The following is a 21,788-nucleotide window of genomic DNA, read 5'->3' on the forward strand; positions in this document are numbered from 1 at the left end:
CTTAGTTCAGAGAACCATGGTTGTGTTTATGGGTAGGTAGGGGAGAGGTCTAGAATCTAATTGGCAATCCTGAGAAAAATCTTGTATAAGTTCTAGAAATTCCAGCAAGTCAGTGAGTCAGAATCGCTGGCAGGCATAAGAGAGCATTAGTTTTATATATACCTTTTGTGATTCAATTTTTAGGAATTTATTTTACAGAAATATTTGCACAGGTGTAGAAAGAGAAATGTTCACATCATTGTTTATAATAGTAAGTAATTGGAAACATTTTCATCAGTTAGGGTTGGGTAAATAAATTATGGTATATCTATAGAATAGAATACCATGCAGCTGTTAAAAAGGAATGAGTTTAATATCTATTGACATGGAGAAATATCCAAAGTAAATTCTTAAGTGAAAAAAATAAGTGTATAGAGTAATATATAGGGATAGTTCCATTTTAATTTTTAAAAAATGCATGTGTACATACGTATACTTGTATAGAAAAGCAATATACAGACTTTCCCCTTTATTTTTAATTTAACTTTTTTCAAGAGGTTTATATTTAAAAAAAATATATCTTTATTAGATTTCAGAGAGAGGAAGGGAGAAGGGGGAGAGAGGTAGAAACATCAATGATGAGAGAGTCATTAATCGATTGCCTCCTGCACGCCCCCCCACTGGGTATTGAGCCTGAAACCTGGGCCTGTGCCCTGACTGGGAATCGAACCTCTATCTCCTGGATCATAGGTTGACACTCAACCGCTGAGCCACGCCATCCGGGCAGAGAGGTTTAAATTTTAATTTATACAATTTAAAATTCAAAAAGCATGAAAGAATACATAGTGAAAATTTTTGCTCCTACTCCTCTGTTCCCCAGTTCACCTCCCCATGAACAATCAGTGTCAGTGATTTCCTTCCAGAGATATTTATACACATTCACACAAATTTATTTATTATTTTATACTTGTCAACCAAACTTATAGCAGTAGTTACCTCTGGAAAGTAGGATAGGGGAGACAGGAGAGGAAATTTTCACTTCAATAGCATTTTAATTTTGTACAATGAAAATGTATTACTTTTCTTAAAATAATTTTTAACAGAACATTTTCTAAAAGAATAAAAGCTATTCACAACAAAAAGCACGGGCTTGGGAATCAGACAGTCCTGAGTTTGAATCTCAGCTCTGACATGTATTCTTGTTTGACCATGCAAGTTAATTAACCTGTCTGCCTCAGTGTCCTCATTATATCTATTCTATAGGTAAAACTTAGGGTTGTTGGAGGACTGAATGAGATAGTGTATGTAAAGTGCTCATCAAAGGGCCTATCACATAGTAAATGATTAATTAATGGTAGCTCTTATAAATATAATGATGAAATTGAAGGTGAAAGGTGATGATGGTTGTGATAATGGCATGGGTATGAACAAAAGCCGAGTAGGCTATCAGAAATCCTGAAACACATAGGTAGACAGAGGAAGACAGTAAGAATTGTCATCTGGTCACTCAGGACACCAGACAGGGGCAGTCAGGAGCCAAGTACAGAGTATGTACATTGTGGGAACACAAGTGACAAGGATACCTTAATATCCTTTTTGTAGGAAAAGGTGGTCTTCAGATCCCAAGGGTGGGTATAGTAGGTCCACCTGGCTGAGAAATAAGGTTAAAGAAAGTATGAGAGTAGGGCAGATTCTGAAAGCAGCAGAGCTGTCCTTGGGAGGATTTGAGAACCTAGTTACTAAAGAATAAGATTAGAGAGACTTTTGAGCATTGCCTTTGTCCAGAACCAGTGGTCGGTCTCTGGGGAAGAGGAAATTGAGAGTCCTAAGGGTCTAGCCTGTAATGGCTGTTGAGGACACAAAGAGACATTTTCCCCTTCCCTACTTCTGTTGCCTCCCGAAGCTGCCAGAGGCGGGTGTTAAGTGAAACTACAGAGTCAAGGTATAGAAATACTTACAGACCAGATGATATTATGTCTGGGCTTTTCTCACAAGTAATCCAGTGTTTTGCAGAGACTGAAGTGTGAATGAAACAAGATTGGCTGTGTGTTGATAATTGCTGGAACTTAACTGGGTGATAGGTACATGGGAGTTTGTTGTAGTTCTATATTTTTAAATATGTTTGACATTTTTCATAATTAGATGTTAATAAAAGATCTAGGTATAAATGGCTACCATTTATAGATCACCTGCTCTGTATCAGACTCTGTCTTAGCTATTAACATACATTATTTTATTTAGTCCTTACAATGACTCTGAAGGTCAGTGTTGTTATCCCTGTTTTACTAATGTGGGAACTGAGACCCTGAGAACTTAATTTTAACATTAGCTACATTGGGCACTCATCATGTGTCAGTCTCTGCATTAGCTCATTTAATTCTCCCAACAACTCTATGGGGTAGAAAACAGGTCAATTTAATGAGAACCAATTCACAGAAAGCTAGTTCACCAAATGACTGTTTGCTGAATATATCAAATATAATAATGTACCAAAATGTGTTTCTTTTTAACAATAAGGTTTGTTTTAGCAGTTTGTACTGGTTAATATTGTTTGCCATGTATAATAGGATTATTTAAGCTACTTTTGAGTTTTTTCACTTTCTTTATATATTTTAACAGCTTTTTAAAATATATATATATCTTTGATTTCAGAGAGAGGAAGGGAGAGAGAGAGATAAACATCAATGATGAGAGTCATTGATTGGCTGCCTCCTGCATGCCCCCAGCTGGGGATCCAGCCTGCAACCTGGGCATGTGCCCTGACCGGGAATCGAACCTCGATCTCCTGGATCGTAGGCTGATGCTCAACTGCTGAGCCACACCAGGTGGGCTTAACAGCTTTTTTGAGGTATAATTTAGTTAATCATATAGTTACCTTGTTTTAAGTGTATTATTAAATGACTTTTAATAAATTCAAAGAATATGCAATCATCACTATCATCCAATTTTAGAACATTTCTATCACCCAGGAAGATCCCTTATAGCCACTTATAGTCAGAGAACTAGGGTTCTCTTCCCCAGGCCCAAGTGACCATTAATCCACTTTCTGTCTGTATAGATTTGCCTTTTCTAGATACTTCATTATAAATGAAGTCACACAATGTGTATTTTTGTGTGTGTCTGGCTTCTTTCACTTAGCATGATGTTTTTTAGGTTCATCCATGATGTAGTTTGTATCATTAATTGGTTCCTTTTTATTGCTGAATAGTATTCCATTGTATGGATATACCACATTTTGTTTATCTGTTCACTAGTTGGTGATCATTTGGATTGATTCCACTTTGGGCTATTATGAATAATGGTGCTTTGAGCATTTGCATACAAATATTTATGTGGACATGTTTTCATTTCTTACTTGGGAGTAAAGTTTTGAGTCATATGGTAATTCTATTTTTAATGTTTTGAGAAACTGCCAAACTTTATTACAAAATGTCTGTACCATTTTACATTCCCACCAGCAATTACGAGTTTCTCCATATACTCATTAACACTTGATATTCTTCTTTTTTTTTTTTTTTAATTATAGCCATTCTGATGGATGGCTAACAGTGTTGAGCATCTTTTTGTGTGATTAGCCATTTGTATATCATCTTTAGAAGAATGTCTATTCATATAGTTAACTCATTTTAATTGGATTATTTGTCTTATTATAGCGTTCTAAGAGTTGTTTAAGTATTCTGGATACAAATACTTTCCCAGATAAATGATTTGCAAATATTTCTTCCCAGTCTGTGGCTTGTCTTTTCATTTTCTTAATAGTCTCGAAGCACAAACATTTTGAATTTTACCTACTCCCAAGTTACAAAGATATTTTCCTATGTTTTCTTCTAGAAGTTTTATAATTTTAGCTTTTACATTTAGACCTATGATCCATTTTGAGTTAACTGTGTATGATATGAGGTAAGAATCCACATTTATTTCTAAAAGACTATCTTTTCCTAACTGAATTGCCTTGGCACCTTTATCAGAAATCAATTGCCCATAAATTTAAGAGTTTAATTCTAGACTTGCAGTACAGTTTCAATGATGTATGTCTGTCCTTATGTCAATATCACACTACCTGGATTACTATAGCTCTATAGTAAATTTTGAAATTGGGTAGTATAAGTCCTCCAGCTTTTTTCAAATTGTTTTCCCCACTTTGAGATGTTTGTATGCCCATATACATTTTAGTATTAGCTTATTAATTTCTACCAAAAAAAAAGCTAGCTGTGTTTTGATAGGGATTGCATTGAATCTATAGATCAATTTGAAGAGAATCGCCACCATAACAATACTGAGTGTGACTGTTTCTATGGTCTCCTTTTCTCTAGCACCAAGAGGGTAAAGAGCTTATCCAAGTCTCGGCGAGCCAAGATTGCAAGGAAGTCAGACAGAGGCAGGCTAATGGCAGAACAGGTGATGGAGGATGAATTTGACTTGGATTCAGATGATGAACTGCAGATTGATGAGAGATTGGGAAAGGAGAAGACGACCCTGATAATAAGATCAAGTGTGTACCTGTTCTTTCCCTTTCCTGCCTTGCCTGTTTTACATTTGTTTTTGGTCCCCTTGATAGACTTCAGACATGAGGCCTGAGCTTGTTGACATTCTGATTTACCAGCTCTGTAGGTCTCCATGTAACCTTTGCTCTAGAGATTTATTTATAAGCTAATTTCTAACCTCTCTAAATTAGTCGTCTGTGGTCATTACTTTCAGGAATATTATAGTCTTAGTTTCTTTCCCCTGAGTGTTTCGCTCAGATGTTAATTTTAACTTCATGGTAAGTACATTCCATTGTTTTTTAGAATTTCCCCGAAAGCTGCCCCGTGCGAAGCCTTGCTCTGACCCCAACCGAGTTCGAGAACCAGGAGAAGTTGAGTTTGACATTGAGGTAGGAGTCTGCCCTGTGTCTTCTGCTCATTCTGGTTATAGAGACAGAAGGCAGATTGTCATTCTACTTGGTGGGAAAAAGATACTCATGCATTCAGTGCCTAAGGTATTTATTAAGTGCTGCTGAGCATATAAATGGAAGATTATAACTTAGTTAAAATATTTTTAAAATCTTTAATACAGTGTAGAATAAAAGGCAGTGTGGTGTAGCAGAAAGAATATCTGATCTGGAATATCTGACTGTGATCTTATACAAATTATTTAACTTCACCGAGCCTTAGTTTCCCTATCTGTAAAATGGGAGTTATACTACCTATCTCACAAAGATGCTGTGGGAATTAAGATGAAAGAATGAATATTTTGTTTAGTACTACATCTATACTTGGTACTCAGAAGATATTAGTTTCAGGAGTGAGACTTTCAACCCTGTATTGAGGCCTTACCTGACCAACCCTGGGCTGCTAAGGTGATATTCTTTTCCCCAACAGGAGGACTATACAACAGATGAGGACATGGTAGAAGGGGTCGAAGGCAAGCTTGGGAATGGGAGTGGAGCTGGTGGAATTCTTGATCTGCTCAAGGCCAGCAGGCAGGTGGGGGGACCTGACTATGCTGCCCTCACGTGAGTACTGGCTTTGGTCTCCCCTTTCCAAGGCAATCAAACAGCATACCTCCCCCCAAAGGGCTGAGTCAGCCAGTCAGCAAATATTTATTAAGCTGTTATATAAAGGGACAAAGAATTAGCCAGGGCATATGGACTGAAAGAATAAAATAGACAAGAAATCTGTCCTAAGAAACTTAAGGTCTGAGAGAGAGAGACTGTGTAGACATGAAGGAGAATCAGTTTTATGTTTTGAGAAGGTGGAAGAGGGGCTGGAAGAGACAAGGAAGGAGAACTGGGTCTTTTTTTTTTTTTTAATTTTTTTTTTTTTAAAGAAAGGAATGCAGCATGGATGAACAGGGAGGAGATGCACCCCTCTTTTTGCCATCTTGCCTCCTGTCTGTAGAGAGACTTGAAGCAAGAAGGACTGGTCTTTTCATGAAGACAGTCTTTGATACTATCTGGATCCTTTAGTTTGATTTCTGGTTTTTCACCTGGGATGATTCTCTTCCTCCTCTCACCCTGACCCCTCAGCTGTTGTCCCTCCTCCTCCTCCCTGACTATTCTGATGACTGGTTGCTACTGACATCTAGAGAAACTACCTCAGCATTTCTTCTCTGTCCTTTGCAGCGAGGCCCCTGCCTCTCCCAGCACTCAGGAGGCCATCCAGGGCATGCTGTGCATGGCCAACCTGCAGTCCTCATCGTCCTCTCCAGCTACCTCCAGCCTGCAGACCTGGTGGACCGGGGGGCAGGACCGAAGCAGTACGAGCTCCAGCAGTGGGCTGGGCACAGTGTCTTGTAGTCCTGCTTCCCAGCGCACCCCAGGAAAGCGGCCCATCAAGCGGCCAGCATACTGGAGAACCGAGAGTGAGGAAGAGGAGAATGCCAGTCTGGATGAACAGGACAGCTTGGGAGCATGCTTCAAGGATGCGGAGTATAGTAAGGGCAGCTGAGCACTTGGGTGCAGGCCAGAAGGGATAACCCAACCACAGTTTCAGTCCCGATCCTAATCCAGGACAGCCGAGCCATATTTCCTTAATCTATAAAATGAGACTATCTCACAGGTTGATTTAAGAATTAGAGATGATGCTTGTACAGAGCACCTGACATATTTTCTTGCTCATGGGTGGCCCTCAAAAATTGGTAGCTGTTATAATTATCTGTCATTCACTTTTAGTCCAGCCTTCACTGCTGGTGACTTTTCCCCCTCTTGCCTGTTTCACTTCTATCACCTGTATTGTTTGTGTTCTATGTCATTCAGTTCATCCCTGGCAAAAGTATATATAATAACCTTTTAGTGGGCTTTTTACATTTAAGAGATGACTCCTTTTTGTAAACTAAGTTTTATTGAGCACTTCAGTGTATAAATCACTTTTTTTGTATCGTATAGCTGACTTTAATGTAGGCTTTTCTTTCTTTCTTTTTTTTTTTTTTTACTATATCTTTATTGATTTCAGAGAGAGGAAAGGAGAAGGGGAGAGAGAGGTAGAAACATCAATGATGAGAGAGTCATTGATCGAGCCCACAACCCGGGCATGTGCCCTGACCGGGAATCGAACCCTGATCGCCTGGATCCTAGGTCAACGCTCAACCGCTGAGCCACGCCCGACCGGGCTCTTTTAATATAATTTTTTAAAATTAGTGCTATGGACTAAAATTAGAACAAGACAGAGAAAGTAAAAATTACCTTTGACTAACGCCTCTGAGGCAGGTAACCTTTTTATCAGTTTGATTTATACCTTTCATTTTCTTGTGTTTACATGTACATGTTGATATAAATAGAGATGTAGTCCTGTTTAGTGTCTGTGGTTTTACCCATATGGAAAAAAATAAGTTACATTCTTACCTCCCACAATTCACAAAACTTGATTCCAGAAAAAGAGCTAAAATTTTAACTTCTATACAAGTTTTAGGTAAAAACAGAAGAAAGTCGTCTTACACATGCCATAAAATACAAAAAAGCTTGCTTGGATATCTTTCAACATCAGTTCCTAGAGACCTACTTCATCAATACATATTGAGATATACCTCCTGCATAGTAGTGTTTTAGCATAGCTGTACCATCATTCGTTTAGCCATTCCCTACTGATTAACATTTAGGTTGTTTCTAACATTTTACTGTTACTAACAGTGCTTCAATGAAAATTCTTGTAAATACCCCTTAGTGCCCATGTGCCAGCTAATGTCTCCCTGGGGTGGCTAGGCCTGCTGAGGAGTATGAACAAAATAAATGTTAATACCTGTAGTGCCAAATTCCCCTCCAGCGTGTCCACTACATGAGCAGTGTATGAGAAAAACCTGTTTCTTCATATCCTTGCTAGCAGTGAATGTTATCAGCCTTTTTTATTTTTGCCATTCAGATGGCAAAAAATGGTGTCATGGTTTATGTTTATTGGCTCTTTTTTATTTCTTTTCGGTAAGTTATCTATTTAGTCTTTACCCATTTTTCTATTAGGATGTTTGTTTTTCTTATTGATTTGTAGTTCTTTATTCTACATTTGTTGGATTTTATTATATTCTTGAAATGTTGAAAAATATTTTCGTCTTTTGCTTGTATTTTGATTTATTTGTGGTATCTTTTAGCATGTAGAAGATGTCAGTTTTTACAGTCATCTTTACCAATTTTTTGTATTTTATGGTGTGTGTAAGAAGATTTTCATATATTTTTACCTAAAACTTATATAGAAGTTAAAATTTTAGCTCTTTTTTCTGGAATCAAGTTTTGTGAATTGTGGGAGGTAGGAATGTAACTTATTTTTTCTGTATGGGTAGTCATTTGCCCCAACACATTTATTGACTAGTTCATCCTTATCCCCCTGATTTGAAGTTCCACTTTTGTCATGAACTGAATTCCCATATAAATCAAGATTTGTTTTTCTACTCTATATTCCAAGTTCTGTTCCTTAATAGCTATGTGACTTTGGGCAAGCTAGTTAGCCTCTCTGTACCTACCTCATAGGTTGTTGTGTGGTTAAAGTGAATTAATATACATAAGGCACTTAGAGCATTGCCCGGCACATGGTAAGTGCTATATGTTAGATACTATTATTATTCTGTTCCATAAAATCATTGTGTACATTCCTATGGCAATAACACATAGGTTAGTTATTGTAGGTCTTATGTCTGGTAAGGCAAATCCCTTTTGCAGAACTTGCTTTGGACCTGAGGAGACCACAGAACCTCATCAAGCCCATCATCTCTGTTCTGAGCTGTGATTGGTGTTAGTTCCTTGGCCACCCATCCTACCTTCAGTAGATAGTTACATCGACCTACAGCCAAGACATCCAGACCTTGTCTAACTAGTCCCCTCAGAACAGCTCTATCAGCCTCTGCTTCCCCATCACCATCCCTGACCCTGCTTTGCCCAGCAACACTAGAAAGGCAGTTTAACAAGGAGATACCAGCCTATTTGTTCTTACTTTTCCAGAATTTCTAGGCCATTATTGAGCTTTTTCTATTCCAAATAGATTTTAGAATCAGCTTGTTGAATTTTATGAAAAATCCTATTAGGAGTTTTTATTAGGATTGCAAAATATTTGTGGACTAATTTATGGAGATTGACATCTTTCATCAGAGGCTTTTCTGCTATAACGGGATGTATGCATTCTTGAAAAACATCACATCCTGAAAATTTGTACACTAAAAATAATAGAGCCCAGCTGGGCGTGGCTCAGGGATTGAGCGTCAACCTAGGATCCAGGAGATCGCAGTTCGATTCCTGGTCAGGGCACATGCCCGGGTTGCGGGCTTGATCCCCAGTCGGGGACGTGCAGGAGGCAGCCGATCAATGACTCTCTCATCATTGATGTTTCTGTCTCTCCCTTTCCTCTCTCTGAAATCAATAAAGATATATTTTTTAAAAAAGTAATAGAGCTTAGAAGAAAAAAAAGGGTTAGGGGCGTATCCTTCAGAATCTCTCTGGCTTTGAAGCCAAAACACTGACTCAGATAATGATAATCCTAATACTAATCTTTGCTCAGTTAGAGCCCATTGGAATTTGCACCCAGCATCAGAGTCAGTGGATCCTTTGTAGCCTTAAACCCTGGGCTCAGGCTTCTTCCAGATATCAGTTCTTGAAGGCATTTGCTTAAGGTAGATACCAGCTTCATCAAGTTAAAATCTCATCCAGGGACTAATCTTCAGCAATCTTTTTTTAAAACGCAAGGGGATGTGTCTTCACAAATTCATCTGCTCTCTCAGCCGTCCTCCTCTCCTACCAGAGCTTAATTTTGTAGAAACCAGAGCCACCATTTGCTCTTCTCTGATGGGAGGCATTATTGCATGATTTTTATCATTTGTCTGTAGGTCTTCATATGTTGCTAAGGCTTTATCTGTAGTTGTGAGAAAATTCACCACTGATTGACTCTTTTAAAGTGTCAATTTAGTAGCATTTAGTGCATTCACAATGTGGTGCAACCACTACCCCTATCTATTTCCAAGACATTTTCTTTTTTATTGATTGATTTTCAGAGAGAGGGAGGGAGGGAGAGAGAGAAACATTGATTTGTCGTTCACTTATTTATGCATTTGTTGGTTGCTTCTTGTATGTGCCCTGACTAGTGATTAGACCCATAATCTTTGTGTATTGGGACGAGCTACCCAGCCAGGGCTCAAGACATTTTCATCATCCCAGAAAACACTCTGTATTCATTAAGTAATTGTTCCCCAAGACCCCTTCCCTTATTCCCTGGTAACCACTAATCTGCTTCTGTCTATATGTATTTACCTATTATGGATATATCATATAAAAGTAATCATATAATATGTGACCTTTTGTGTCTGGCTTCTTTCACTTAGCATAATGTTTTCAAGGTTCATCCAAGTTATAGCATGAATCAGCATTTTGTTCCTTTTTATGGCTGAATAGTATTCCATAGTATGGATATGCCACAATTTGATTATTCATTCATCTACTGATGGGCATTTGGGTTATTTTTACCTTTTGGCTGTTAAGAATAATGCTGCTAAACACATTTTTGTGCATTTTTCTGTGTGGACATGTGTTTTCATTTCTCTTGGGAATATACCTAGGATAGAATTCCTGGGTCATATGGTAATTCTATGTTTTACTCTTTGAGGAACCACCAAAGTGTTTTTCACAATGACTGCAAAAGAATTGTCACCTTAGGTATATTGAATCTTCTAATCTATATACATGGTATGTCCCTCCATATTTAGTCTTTTAAAAATTTATTTCATTAGTGTTTTATAGTTTTCAGCATACAGATCCTGCACATGTTTTGTTAGATTTATCCCTAAGCTCTGTATTCTTTGGTGATATTGTAAATGGTACGTTTTTAAACTTTTGGTTTCCAGTTGTTTATCGTGTGTATGTGTGTGTGATTGATTTTTGTGTGTTTTCCTTGCATCTTGCAAACTTGGTAAACTCACTTATTCTAGTTTTTTTTTTTTTTTTGGTGTATTTTTTTTTTTTTTTTTGGATAGAGGATCATGTCATGTGCAAGTAGGGACAACATTTTTTTATTATCAACACTATTACAAGCGTCCCCCACTCCCCCCTCTTTGTCCTCCTTCACCCAGCCCCCACCCAAGTAGGGACAGTTGTATTCCTTTTTTTCCAATCTGTATGTCTTTTTGCCTTTCGTTCTAACTAGCATTTCAAATACAATGTGGTAAGAAAGTGAACACCCTTGCCTTGTTCCCAATCTAAGAGGGAAGCATTCAGTCTTTTCACTATTATAATGTTAGCAATAGGTTATCAGGTTAAGGTAGTTCACTTCTTATTTTGCTGAGAGTATTTTTTTAAATATATCATTATTGATTTCAGAGAGAGGAAACGAGAGGAAGAGAGAGAGATAGAAACATCAATGATGAGAGAGTCATTGATTGGCTGCGTCCTGCACGACCCCAACTGGGGATTGAGCCCTCAACCCAGACTTGTGCCCTGACCAGGAATTGAACCCTCATCGCCTGGATCCCAGGTCGACGCTCAACCACTGAGCCATGCCCGGTTGGGCTGAGAGTATTTTTTAAAATCTTTATTGAGAGTATTACAGATGTCCCCCATTTTCCCCCCATTGCCTCTCTTCACCCAGTTCTACCCCACCCCAGGCCTTCACCACACTATTTTCTGTGTCCATGGGTTATGCATGTAAGTTCTTTGATTAATCTCTTCTTGTCCCCTTTCTCCCCTTCCCTCCAAGATCTGTCAGTCTGTTCCGTGCATCCATGCCTCTGCACCTATTTTGTCTGTCAGTTTATTTTGTTCATTAGATTCCACATATAAGTGAGATCGTATGGTATTTGTCTTTCTCTGACTGGCTTATTTCACTTAGCATAATAATCTCCAGGTTCATCCATGCTATTCCAAAGGGTAAGAGAGCCTCCTTTTTTATAGCCATGTAGTATTCATTGTATAAATGTACCATACCTTTTTAATCCACTCATCTACTGGTGGCCACTTGGGCTATTTCCAGAACTTAGCTATTGTAAATAACAGTGCAGTGAACATATGGGTGCATATATTCTTTCTGATTGGTGTTTCAGGATTCTTAGGATATATTCCCAGAAGTGGGATCACTGGGTCACAAGGCAGCTCCATTTTTAATTTTTTGAGGAACCTCCATACTGTTTTCCATAGTGGCTGCACCTGTCTGCATTCCCACCAGCGGTGTACTGGGGTTCCCTTTTCTCCACATCCTCACCAGCACTTGCCATTTGATGATTTGTTGATGATGGCCATTCTGACAAGTGTGAGATGATGCCTCGTTGTTGTTTTAATTTGCATCTCTCTGGTGATTAGTGACTTTGACCATCTTTCCATATGTCTGTTGGCCAACTCTGTGTTCTGGAAAGAAGTGGGAGACTGGATTTCTCTGATGAAGTAAAATTCTAGAGAAATTTGAAGCTAGTCATTAGGAGGAAGTTTTCAATCTCACTTTGCTTCTCTTTTAGGTTTAGCCGCAGCAGCAGAGTTTGACTCATCTGTAGGTCCTTTCTAGACTATCTTCCCCTTAAATTCTATAGTGTTGCATGTGGATTGTAAGGAGAGTGTGATAAAACTGGATGTTTGTATGTATTTGTATAGTATGAGATGCTTGTGTGTTTTGTTATTCAGAACATTCTGTTCCAGTAATCTTGTTTCTAATTCAGCCCAAATAGTCTTTTTGTTCCCTTTTTGTGAGTAATGTGTGTACCATTCTTTTTTCTTTAATTCAACAAACACTTTCTGAGCACCTACTCTGCATTATGTTAGGCTCCCTTAGTGTGAAATCAAACAGTACATTTCCCCACCTTCCTGGTAAATTGGGAGTGACAGATTTACTAATTATCTCTTAAGCACTGTATAATAAATAGCTCCAGTAGGAGTATGCACAAGATACTATGGAGAGTTGAGGAGGCATCTGAATCAGATTAGGAGAATGAGGGAATGCTTTTGGAAGTGAATCTAGATAGAGCTGAATTTTGCAGGGTCAGTAAATTAATTCATGAAATTACTAAGTGGATGTTAGATGAGTGAATCAGAATTAGATGATGCTGGAGGACATTTGCAGCAGGGGTGCCAAGGTAGAAAATCATGAAAAGTATGTGGCTCATTCAGGGACTCCTGTAGTTGAATGTCGATTAAGTAAAGGGTCTACTTGTCGGGGAGTGGTAGGAGCTGAGGTAGGTATCATTCTGTTTTTACCCTACTGGATGCGATTTCAGTTTACCTTGCCTTTCCCTCACTGCAGTTTACCCTTCCTTGGAATCTGATGATGATGACCCTGCTTTGAAATCTCGGCCCAAGAAAAAGAAGAATTCAGATGATGCTCCATGGAGTCCTAAAGGTGATCTAGTATTCTGTCCTTAAACTGTGTGAGGGTGGTTGGGGGAAAAATAGGCTGGAGGTAGGTGGGATATTGAATATAGGAAGACATGATTCAGTCACTCATTTGTTTATTTCGGAAACTGTGCCTGTTGTGTGCCAGGTATTAGGTCCCGGAGCAAAAAGTGATCAATGAGACAGTTTGTGCGCTCAGTTCAGCAAAGCCAGAGGTAATGGAGCACTTTACTTCTAATATTATATGGCTTGAGATGAAATGAGGAAGACCTTGAACAGATCTTAGCAAGCATTCTAAGGCTTCTGAGAACATTCTGCTACCATCATCATAGCCCTTTGGTACTGTTAATGTCAAAGGAGGGAAATTATGCTGACTATTGAGCTGTACAAGGCCCAAGGCTCCTGTGCTTGCTGAGAGGCCATCTCTGAGAAACGAAGAAAATGATCATCTAATTGAATGTGGAATTTAGAGGGTAATAAAAGAATTTTATTCATCTCATTGGTTTTCACATTGGACCGTGTGTCAGTTAGCTTTTGCTGCTTATCCAGCTACCCAAAACTTTGTGGCTTAGAACAACAGTTGATCATTTCTCATGATTCTCTAGATTGACTGAGCTGCAGTTTTGGACCAGCTTGGCTGAGGCTGGATGATCTGAAAAAGTCTCCCTTAGGTGTCTGGGACCTAACTTGGGTTGGGTTGGGGCTTCTTTCCATGTGGTCTTTCATCCACAAGGAGGTCAGCCCAAGTCTTTTTCCTTTTTCACAAGGTAGCAAGCACAAGGGTTTCCAGAATCAAGAGAGGACAAGCCCCAATGTGTAAGCACTCTTCAAGCCTCTGCTTATGTCATGTTTTTTTATTGTCCCATTGGCAAAAGCAAGTTACATGGCCAAGCCTTGATTCCAGGAGTGGAGAAGTAGATATCTCCTGAAAGGAGGAGCTGCAACATTCTCATGCATACAAGGAGATGTGAGCAAATTGAGAGCCATTACTGCAGCAGACCACCACAGAGGGTGCTGGTATCTCAGTACCTATGTTTCCCCAGGAAATAAAGGGCCTGTTATCCCCACCCAGTATTACTTGGCCTTTCTGGTGTTTGCTTGGTGGTATGAGGTTGCAAGGCAGTTCTGGAAAGTGATCTCTTAGCGCATCAATCAACAAGAGTTTCAGTTTTTTCCAGGCCTATTTTCTAATTTTATTTTCTCCTATAGTCTCTGACTTATTAGCATAATAGGAAATTTGGAAAATACAGAAAATAGAGGAAAGTATAAAAAAGAACACCCATGATTCTGCCACCAAGAAACAACCATTGTTAATGTGTTGACATATTTCCTTCTAGTCTTTTTTCTTGTGCATTTTTCTTTTTATGGTTGAAATCACATTTTATATACAATCATATATCCTACTTTAAGATTATTTTGTCCTTCATTCAAAATAATGTGTATATCTGGTAGCAAAGCCAATAGTACAGAGGAGTTTAGGATGAAATGCAATGGTCTTCTGCCTCTGCTTTTTCCACCTACAATCCCATGTTTGTGAGGGCTGTGTAGTTTTCATTTTTGTTCTAGTTACCTCCAAAACTCAATATTGTAGGGTTTATAATATATTTTTTTGATTTATTAACTTAACCTCTGACTCTCCTTCCGTCAGCTTTTGTCAATCTCTCTTGATTATCCACTCTCTAAGATACAGACATCAGGGCTGCTGTTTTTTCCTTCTTTCCTCCAACCTTCTATGAGCCACACTTTTTTGTTTTTACATTGTCAAGGTTATTTACATTGTCTTGTGAATAATACTCTACATTGACTAGAAGTTGTATCTGGCCTTTTAAGTTAATATTATATCAAAAGCACATCCCTGTGCCATTGTTTATAAATAATATTTTAGTGGTTACAAAGTGTTCAGTTTCATGGATCTATCTAATTTACTTAACTTCTCCTTTTATGTGGGGCATTTAGCTTAGTCCCAAGTTTTCACAATTAGTGATAACACTTGGGGTGAACATCTTTTTATGTAAGTGTTTGTATCTCTGATTATTTACTTAGGATGGATCTCCACGAAACTCTAGAAGGGCCAAAGTGTATGAAAAAAAATTTATCAGTATGCAGTGAAAAGTTCCTTCAACCCCTGTTCCACAACCTTTAAGTTTCCCACCTGGAGTCAGCCACTGTTACCAGTTTCATGTTGATTCTTTCAGAGTTAGCTTATGCATATACAAGTAAACGCATATATATTTTTTTCTTTCCCCTTTTTTTACTCAGTTGGAAGCATACTTTATGCACTGTTAGATGCTTTACCTTTCTCATTTAACAATTACATCTTAGAGGTTGTTTACACACCCACAAGCAATGCATGAGTGCCTATTTCCCTACACCCTTGCCAATACAATTTGTTAATATGAGTGTTTTGAAAGCTCTTTATATGTAGTGCCAAACTGCTTTTCAGAAAGGTACTAGTGTACACTTTCACCAGCCATGTGTGAAGGTACTTGTTTATGAATCTTCATAGGCATTGAGCATATCAGTTAGGAATAGTGTTTGTCTGTGAATAACAGTAACCTATTGGGCATCTGTAGTGAGTGCTTATCCCCTCAGGGTCACAAGAAGGCTGCTTTACCTCCAGCAGAGATTTCTAATTTTTTTTTTTTTAAATATATCTTTATTGATTTCAGAGAGAGGAAAGGAGAGGGAGAGAGAGAGCTAGAAACATCAATGATGAGAGAGTCATTGATCGGCTGCAGCCTGCAACCCGGGCATGTGCCCTGACCCGGAATCGAACCCTGATCGTCTGGATCCTAGGTCGACGCTCAACCGCTGAGCCACGCCCGGCCGGGCTCCAGCAGAGATTTCTGAGTTACAGTCAGGAAGAAGTGGAAGAACAAACGGAAAAAGGAAAAGACCTGCTGAGCACACCTCCCCAAGGAGTTTTAAGTTATACTTTTTTTATATCATCTGTGGCCGATATTTTAAGTTACACTTTTTTTGTATCGTCTTATGTCACATGGTCAAGATGATCTCCTAGACAGGCCAGGAAATGTTTTTAACCTAGGTAAATTTCTGTCCCACAATGTCAGAAAGCAAGAAAGGGAAAATGATACTGGGTTGAGAACAAGCAGTCTCTACCATGATATTTTTTTGATCTTTAGTAATTCACAAGGAAACAACAGTATCTTATTAATTTTTATTTCCTTGATTAAACTTTCCTATATGTTCATAGTAGCATTAGAATTTTTTCTTTTGTAAATTTCATTTCTGACCTTTGCCCATTTATCCATGTATGTCTTCAAGCTTTTTAAATTATCCTTTTTATATAGTAAGAAAATAGTTACCCTTCCTATACATACATAATTTTATTTATGATACTTTCCCCTCATTCTATATTTAAAAAATGAATATTTCCATATAAAAAGTTAATCTTATCCATTGTTTCCCTATTCAGACAGCAGATAATGAACACCTCTGTAGTTTTAGTTGAAATATATACATATATGCATGTATATTTCTGTAGATAGAAAGCTAATTTTTATCATTTTCAAAGTAGATTCTTAACCCCCAAAGACTGAGGCATTCTACTAAGGGTATTCCCCTTATGCCCACCATCACTTCTGTTACTTAGCATTGTTCTAGAAGTTCTAGATAGCATAATTAAGAATGAAGCAGAAATAACAGTAACTATTGGAAATTAAGAGACCAAATTATCATGATATGAGGCTCCCTGAGGGTGGGAATCTTGTTTATTTTTATTCTTCATTGTATCTGTAGCACAGTGCCTGGCACATGTGAGATGTGTAATAAGTATCTGACAAGTGGCTTGGCTGGCATGGCTCAGCTGTTGAGCACCAACCTATGATCTAGGAGATCTCAATTTGATTTCCCGGTCGGGGCACGTGCCCAGGTTGCAAGCTTGATCCCCAATGGGGGTGTGTGCAGAAGGCAGCCGATCGATGACTCTCTCATCATTGATGTTTCTATCTTTCTCTCCCTCTCCCTTCCTCTCTCTGAAATCAATAAAAATATATTTTTTAAAGAAGTATTTGACAAGTGAAAGAAATAATGATTGTATAATTAGAAAATGCAAGAGAATCAGCTGAAAAACTGTTAAAGCTAATAAAAGAATTCAATAAATTGGGTAATTACTGAATATAAACCAGATATCCAAAAAACAAGAATTGTTATATATCATTAATAAAGCTATAATGCACTGAGAAGAAAAAGATTCTATTGGTAATAACAAAAATTGTATAAAATACCCAAGAATAATCTTAAGAGTATGTGTGGAACCTACATGAAGAAAACTTCAAACTTTACTGAGAAACATAAAAGAAGACATGAATAAAAAGAGCTTGCCTAGCCGAGTGTGGCTCAGCAGTTGAGCATCGACCTAGGATCCAGGAGATCGGGGTTCGATTTCCGGTCGCGGCACATGCCTGGGTTGCGGGCTTGATCCCCAGTCGGGGGCATGCAGGAGGCAGCGGATCAATGATTCTCTCATCATTGACGTTTCTATCTCTCTCTCTCCCTCTCCCTCTCTCTCAAATCAATAAAGATATATTTAAAAAATTAAATAAATAAATAAAGCTCTGCCATTTGCCTGGTTACAAAGACTGAGTGTTTTAAAGGGTCATTAATTAACTGTATATGTTTAACACTATCTCACATCAAAGTCCTAATGGAATTTAGTGGTGAACTCATTCTGAAATTAAAAGAGTAAACAGATATGATTAAAGAAATAAAAAAAGAAAAGGAATTAGCCTTATAAGATATTTAAATATACTACAGTGCTACAATAAAGTTAATGTGGTTACAAGAACAAGAATAATCAGTAAATATTTTTCCTTTTTTATGTTTAAAATATTTTGTTGCGCAAATTTTTAAATGTACTCAAAATTAGAAAGGTTAGTACCAGGAACAGCCATATATTTATCACCTGTATTTAATGATGAATATTTTGCTCTAATTGCGCATCCTTTTTTTAGTGACGTTCGAGACATCATAAAGGTGTATTTCCTTGCTGTTCTTCTAATTGTCTTATCCATTATTGAAAGTGGGGCATTGAAGTCTCCAACTGTTGTTGAATTATCTGTTTCTCCCTTCAATTCAGTCAGTTTTTGCTTCATGTATTTTGGGGCTCTCTTGTTAGGTGCATATATGCTTATAACTTAGAGCTTATTGATGAATTGACCCTTTTGTCATTATAAAATATCCCTCCTATGTCTCTAGTAACAGTTTTTGTCTTAAAGTCTATTTTGTCTGATATTAATATAGCCATTCAGCTTCTCATTTGGATAATGTCTTTATGGTATGTCTTTTTCTATCCTTTTGTTTTTATCTGTTTGTGTCTTGAATCTAGAGTGTCTGTGTTGTAAACAGCATATAGTAGGGTTATGAGTTTTTATCTGTTCTGCCAATCTCTGCCTTTTAATTGATAATTTAATCCATTTAAACTTAATGTAGTAACTGGCAAAGTAGGGTTTACATGTTCATTTTTCTGTTTTTCTTTGTGTCTTATTTCTTACTCATGTAAAGTTGTTTTTTCTTCTTGAGAGTAGCAAGTAACCTGTGAGGTAATACTCTGGTACTGTGTGAATAGCCAGTGCTCTAGAATCAGTTGTTTCATTAGGGCTTGCAAATCTGTGATTTTCTAATTCTGTCATTCCTTCTACATTTATTAGCTGGCATTCTTCTGTAAAGGACTTTCCTCATCATCTGATGCTATTTGGTTATACTGAAATACACTTCCTATGTAAAATGTGGGATAACTATTTTTTGATTCAAGTTTGTTAAGTCATTATAAAAGGGTTGTACAAGATGATCTTCAGTAGCTCATAGCCTGGTTGGTAGACAAAATAACATACATCAACATTAGGGAACAAGACAAGATGGTATATTTAATATATTAAGTGATTTGTATATATTAAAAGTTCAAGGGAGGGAGAGCCAGAAAAATCCTACAGGTTTGCATAGAAGGTTGATTTCAACCCAGCTGGGCATGGCTTAGCGGTTGAGCATGGACCTAGGATCCAGGAGATGGAGGTTCGATTCCCAGTCAGGGCACATGCCTGGGTTGCAGGCTCGATCCCCAGTTGGGGGCATGCAGGAGGCAGCCGATCAATGACTCTCTCATCTTTGATGTTTCTCTCTCTCCCTCTCCCTTCTCTCTGAAATCAATATATAGTTTTTAAAAAAAAGTTGATTTCAGCTTACCTTTGAAGGATGGGCAGGTTTTGAAGATGTGGACAAAAGGGAAGAGGGTACTCCAGTCAGTGTGGATAGTAAGGATGAAGGCACAGGGAGAGAAGATGAGCTCTACATATTCTGAAGGTGTAGTAAGGAAGACATTTGGTCTGGAGAGGCTGATAATACGGGTGCAGAAATAAGGTTGGTGAGGTAGATAGGCCAGGAGCCGAACATGGACAACCTTAACTGCCAATTTAGGGAGGTTAACTTTTGTCCTTTAATAAGTTTGTGCTCTGTGTACTTTAGGCATTTGTGAATTAGTTTCTTGCATGACTGGAAGCAAAATTTGGCTTTGTTAAAGCAAGGAACAGGACCACCAGTGTGATCATCTTTGGGGAGCTCCGAGGTAGGGAATATGGTTGACATTCAGATAAATGTCTTCATTCTCTTTCTTCTGCAGCCCGTGTGACCCCAACTCTACCAAAGCAGGACCGTCCCGTGCGGGAGGGGACCCGGGTAGCTTCCATTGAGACAGGCTTGGCTGCAGCAGCTGCAAAGCTGGCCCAGCAGGTAGGTGCTAACACTCAAGCAGTGGCCCTGCTACTGAGACCTTCCGGCTGATAGGATCCCACTGTTGTCTCACTGAGAGTGGGTATCTTTTGAACTTTATCCATGACAGTATTCTAGCCCCTCTTATATCCTTCACATCCCAACTCAATGAGAAGCTAATTCCATAGGTCACACAGTTGTCATAATTTAGGATGAAAGAAAATAGGGGGCCAGAGAAAAGCCCTTGCTTTTCTGGGTGTATAAAAACCTCTCGGGTGGGAAGGACCAGGTCTGTCCCTGAGTAAGAGCATTTGCCTTCAGATGAAGCCCCAGGGAGGTGACTCAGTTGCATATACTCAAGTTTTCAGCCATCTACCAGTACTGGAATTTGCTTTTTGGGGGGGGGGGGGGATGCTTTTCTTGTCCTCTATACCAAAAATTGTGTCTTGATCTTGTTCTTCTGCTTCCCAAGAAAACCACCCACTAATTTGTTTTAAAGGGTCACTTCACTATGATCAAGGTGACCTTTTAGCATGTTCAAGTTTGCAAAGTTGTTTTTTTATCCTCATCCAAGGATACTTTTTCCACTGCTTTACAGAGAGAGTGAAAGGGGGGTGGGGAGGCAGACAGAGAGACAGAGACAGACAGACAGACATCGATGTGAAAGAGACACATCGATTGGTTGCCTCCGGCATGGGCCGGGGCTGGGGATCGAGCCTGCAACTGAGGTACATGCCCTTGGCCAGATTCGAACCTGGGACCCTTCAGTCTGCAGGCTGATGCTCTAACCACTGAGCAAAACTGGCCAGGGCTGCAAAGTTCTTTAACATGCTCAGCAACCCTGGGAGCAGTTAGAGGGGAATCTTCTATTTATGTCCATATTGACATCCCCTTAGCTCCTCGTGCCACTTCCTATAGCTTAGAACATTTATTGAGCATCTGTTTTATGTTAGGTGCTTCATATGTACAGTGTCTCATGTAATCTTCCCAGTACCCCTTTTCAATAGGTGATATTTTCATCATTTTACAGGTGAAGAAAATGAGGCTCTCTTTAAGTGACTAGTCCAGGATAATACAGCCAGTAAATGGAGGAGACAAGATGCAAACTCATATCCTCTAACTTTCATGTTACTTTCCATTTAAATGAAATGAAATTGTTAAATATTTATATAATTAATTTATCCTAAATAAAATTTATTTAATAGTTATGTTTTTACTATGATGTTCTATGGCACTTGAGTTGCTTAGAAGTGTTTTGGAGGTTATTGTTGGGAGCTAGCAGAGACCAAGCAGGCCAGGCGGCTCTTCTTTGACCAGAACTTTGCTCTGTTATGTATATCTTAGTGCCATGTAAAATGTAATTTGAAAAAAAGGAGTTCTACTGCCTTAAATAAACAGTTAAGTTAATTAAAAGTGTGAAAACTACTCTTAGTACCTTCTAAGGAGCTCATTTCTGTTTCGGTTATCAGGGATGACCTCAAAGAAGAGGCTTTGAAATTGGGGAGGGGTTTTGCTGACTAAACTTTTGAAGGGCACAGGGAGGCATTCCAGGAGAACTTGATACAGCACACAAGGCGCTCTTGATTTGGTCTCTGGTCACCTCTCCTCCCTGAGCTCAAGTCAGCCCCTCATGCATGCGCTTTATGTCAGCTATAGTGTTGCACTATGGTACTCATAGTTCACTCAGTGTATCAGATTGTCTCATGCCTCTGTGCCTTTGTACAAGCTATTCCCTCTGCCCATTGGGAATTATACCCTCCTCTGAGATGCTTTACCTAACACCTCTTCACACCATCTACCACCAATTTATTTCAGTACCCTTCTGTGC

At 38.6% G+C, this 21,788-nt stretch overlaps 1 protein-coding gene across 5 annotated transcripts in view; it reads left to right on the forward strand.

The window, feature by feature from the left end:
- PHF8 (PHD finger protein 8) overlaps positions 1-21,788 on the forward strand; it is a 71,037-nt gene that overhangs the window by 43,152 nt on the left and 6,097 nt on the right. For 4 of the 5 annotated variants that reach the window (XM_081125692.1, XM_081125690.1, XM_081125688.1 and 1 more), the window contains 6 exons: positions 4,293-4,471; positions 4,767-4,852; positions 5,340-5,473; positions 6,083-6,393; positions 13,149-13,244; positions 19,872-19,981. In XM_081125692.1, coding sequence (XP_080981818.1) covers positions 4,293-4,471; positions 4,767-4,852; positions 5,340-5,473; positions 6,083-6,393; positions 13,149-13,244; positions 19,872-19,981 — 916 coding nt within the window. Of the gene's footprint in view, positions 1-4,292; positions 4,472-4,766; positions 4,853-5,339; positions 5,474-6,082; positions 6,394-13,148; positions 13,245-19,871; positions 19,982-20,990; positions 21,067-21,788 lie in introns of those variants that run through there. The other variant, XM_081125691.1, reaches the window with a different exon arrangement.

The sequence above is a fragment of the Miniopterus schreibersii genome (genome assembly GCF_964146895.1).
Source record: "Miniopterus schreibersii genome assembly, chromosome: X".
NCBI lineage: Eukaryota > Metazoa > Chordata > Mammalia > Chiroptera > Miniopteridae > Miniopterus > Miniopterus schreibersii.